Below are 3,209 nucleotides of genomic sequence, written 5' to 3' on the forward strand. Positions count from 1 at the left end.
TCTAATACTCTTTATGGTTATATGATTGACAAGAAGTTGGCGTTTCCTGTAATTCAGAAAGAAGTTAGAAGATTGTGGAAGAATGTGGGTTTGGAAAAGGTTTTCATGAACAGTAAAGGGTTTTTCTTCTTTAAATTCAATGATGAAAAGGGGATGTTATCTGTCTTGGAGGGAATATGCCTTTATTTCTTCAACGATGGAGGCCTGGTTTGACATTAACTAAGAACAAGCATGATAAAATTCCTGTTTGGATTAAAATATTTGATTTGCCCTTGGAAGTTTGGAGTGGTGAAAACTTATGTAGAATTGCTAGTAAGATAGGTATTCCTTTGGCTTTTGATTCCTTTACTGAGGAAATGTGTTTGGAACATAAAGGAAGGAATGCTTATGCTAGAATTCTTGTTGAAATGGAAGCTGGGAAGGAATGGAGAAAAAAGATTGATATAGCTACTTGGGATTTTGTATCTAATTCTGCTGTGATTCAAAGTTTTGATGTTGAGTATGCTTGGATTCCTTCTAGATGTAATCATTGTAAAGTCTATGGGCATGTGGATAAAGTTTGTGCTGCAGCTATGAATGTTGTGAAGGAGGATAATAATGGAGAAGTGAGAAATTTAAAGAATAATAAAGGGAAGGAAGTTGTTAATGGGGATGGTTTCACAGAAGTTAAATATAAAAAGGTTAAGGGTAACAATGATGGTGAAGGCACTAGCAAGTCTCAAGAGGGTTATAATCAATTGAATAATATGAAGAATAATGGGAAGAATGGGAATTGGAAAAGGGGTATTTTCTCTAAAGGCAATAATGGGAACAGAGGTGGAAATGGTAAAGGGCAAAATTGGAATTGGAGTAATAAAGGAGTAAGTCACTGGAATTTAGAAAAGAACAGAAATTTCGAGAAGTTTGTTAATGGGCAGGATGTTATAGGTAGTCGGGGGTTAAAGGAAAATAATAAGCAGGAGGCTATAGTTAAAAAGGATAATAAGGCAGAGATGGGCAATTTTAGTCTTGGTAGTGAGAATATAACAGGGAAGGGATTAAGTAATAAAAATAGTTTTGAAATCTTGGGAGAGATTGAAGAGGAAGTTTTGGATAAAATGGAAGAGGATGATAAGATTGTGAAGGCAGTTGCTAATCAAATTGTTGATAGTGGTGATGCTGGATTGGTTTCTAATGAAAACAAGAATAACAAATTGATTTCTTCAATCAAGGGAGAGGAGAAGAAGAAAGGAAATGAAAGTAATAAAGTGAATAAAGATAAATTGGAGTCGGATAATAATAGCAGTAAGATGGGGAGTTCTCAGGCATTTGAGGAGGTAAATGCCAAAAATTCTATTATTTCCCAATGATGTCGATTGGTGTTTGGAATATCAGAGGGCTGAATAAAGCTGTTAAGCAAAAAGAGGTTATTGATGTTATTAAGGATAATAATCTGGGGATATGTGCTGTGGTTGAAACCCATGTTAATTGTTTAAATTTAAAGAATGTGTGTTGCAGAACCTTTGGGAACTGGGATTGGATTTCAAATAGTAGTTCCTGTGAAATTGGTACGAGAATAATTGTTGGATGGGATCCAAAATTATTTGAAATTATGGTCATTTCTCAATCAAAACAAGTGATCCATTGTTGTGTTAAATTCATTGATTCTGGTTATAGTATGTTTCTTTCATTCATCTATGCTGCTTCTAAATATATTGAAAGAAGGGTATTATGGGAAGATTTGAAAAAATTTAGCATAACTGTGAAAAATGAAGCTTGGTGTTTATTGGGTGATTTTAATGTTGCTTTAAAAGAGTCTGATTATTCAGAAGGGTGTTCTAAAATGCTGAAGGGTGTTGATGAATTTTCTGAGTGTATCAATTTCATTGAAGTCGAAGACTTGAATAGTACAGGCTTTCAATTCACTTGGAATAAATCTCCTGCTGATAATAAAGGTATTCTGAAGAAATTGGATAGGGTCATGGCTAATTTGAAGTTCATGACTGATCAGCCTCTTGCGCATGCTGTTTTCAAACCTTACAGAATCTCTGATCATTGTCCAGCTGTTTTAATAATGCCGAATTGTAAATTGAGAAGGAAATCTTCTTTCAGATTTGCCAATTTTATTTCGGATAAAGATGAATTTTTGCCTATGGTTAAGGATATTTGGTCTACAAATATTGAAGGTTTTTTTATGTTCAAAATCTCTCAAAAGCTGAAATTGTTGAAAAAAAGTTGTAGACAGATGTGTAACAAATTCAGAGGTTCAGGATTGAAAATTAAAGAATTGAGGAAGGAGTTGGGGAATATTCAAATGAAAATTGATCAAGAGCCTTATATTGCTAAATATAGGGAGGAGCATGCTAATATTCTTTTTGAATATAATGTTGCTTGTAATGATGAAGAAAAGCTGCTATCCCAAAGAGCTAAGATCAAATGGTTAGTTGAGGGGGATAATAATACGAAGTATTTTCACAATTGTTTGAAAAGCAGGAATAACAGGAATCGTATTTTGATGGTGCTTGATGAGGATGGAAGATGGGTTAGGGGGAACATGATGAAGGAAAAATTTGTTAATCATTTTAAGAATTTCTTGGGATGTGAAGAGGACACAGATTTAGCTATTCTTGATGAAGTTTCTTTTCATAATAAGTTGGATAGAAATGTGGCTATGAATATGATAAGGGTTGTTACTGATGAAGAAGTTAAAGTGGCTATGTTCGATATTGCTGATAACCATGCCCCTGGACCTGATGGGTTTTCTTCTAAATTTTTTAAGAGTGCTTGGAATATTGTTGGAAATGATATATGCAAAGCAGTGAGGGAATTCTTCTGGACAGGGAAATTATTGAAGGGTATTAATGCCACTAGGATTGTGCTGGTCCCTAAAGTGGATTGTCCTAGAAAAGTGACTGATTTTAGACCTATTGCTTGTTGCAACACTTTTTATAAGTGTATCAGTAAGATAATTGTTAACAGAATAAGGAGCAATTTAGGTGATATTGTTAGCAAGAATCAATCTGCCTTTATTCAAGGGAGATCAATTCTTGATAATATTCTGCTTGCTCAAGAATTGATGGTGGGGTATAAAAATAAGAAAGGAAAGCCAAAATGCACTTTAAAGATTGATATACAAAAGGCGTATGACACTGTGGATTGGAAATTTCTTAAGAGGATACTGTTGGAATTTGGATTTCATCCGATTATGGTTAATTGGATCATGGCATGTA

General features: G+C 34.1%; 1 protein-coding gene across 1 annotated transcript; it reads left to right on the forward strand.

Moving 5' to 3' along the window:
• The first annotated feature begins 356 nt into the window (after nt 1–356).
• LOC128132907 (uncharacterized) lies at nt 357–1,349 on the forward strand. Its single transcript, XM_052769912.1, has one exon. The coding sequence runs from the start codon at nt 357–359 to the stop codon at nt 1,347–1,349; it is 993 nt and encodes a 330-aa protein (XP_052625872.1).
• Nucleotides 1,350–3,209: the final 1,860 nt, after the last annotated feature.

This window comes from Lactuca sativa, chromosome 3 (assembly GCF_002870075.4).
Source record: "Lactuca sativa cultivar Salinas chromosome 3, Lsat_Salinas_v11, whole genome shotgun sequence".
Classification (NCBI taxonomy): domain Eukaryota; kingdom Viridiplantae; phylum Streptophyta; class Magnoliopsida; order Asterales; family Asteraceae; genus Lactuca; species Lactuca sativa.

Bases quoted from the DNA above. Each gene is read 5' to 3' on its own strand.
- LOC128132907 (XM_052769912.1), top strand. From the start codon at position 357: ATGTGTTTGGAACATAAAGGAAGGAATGCTTATGCTAGAATTCTTGTT.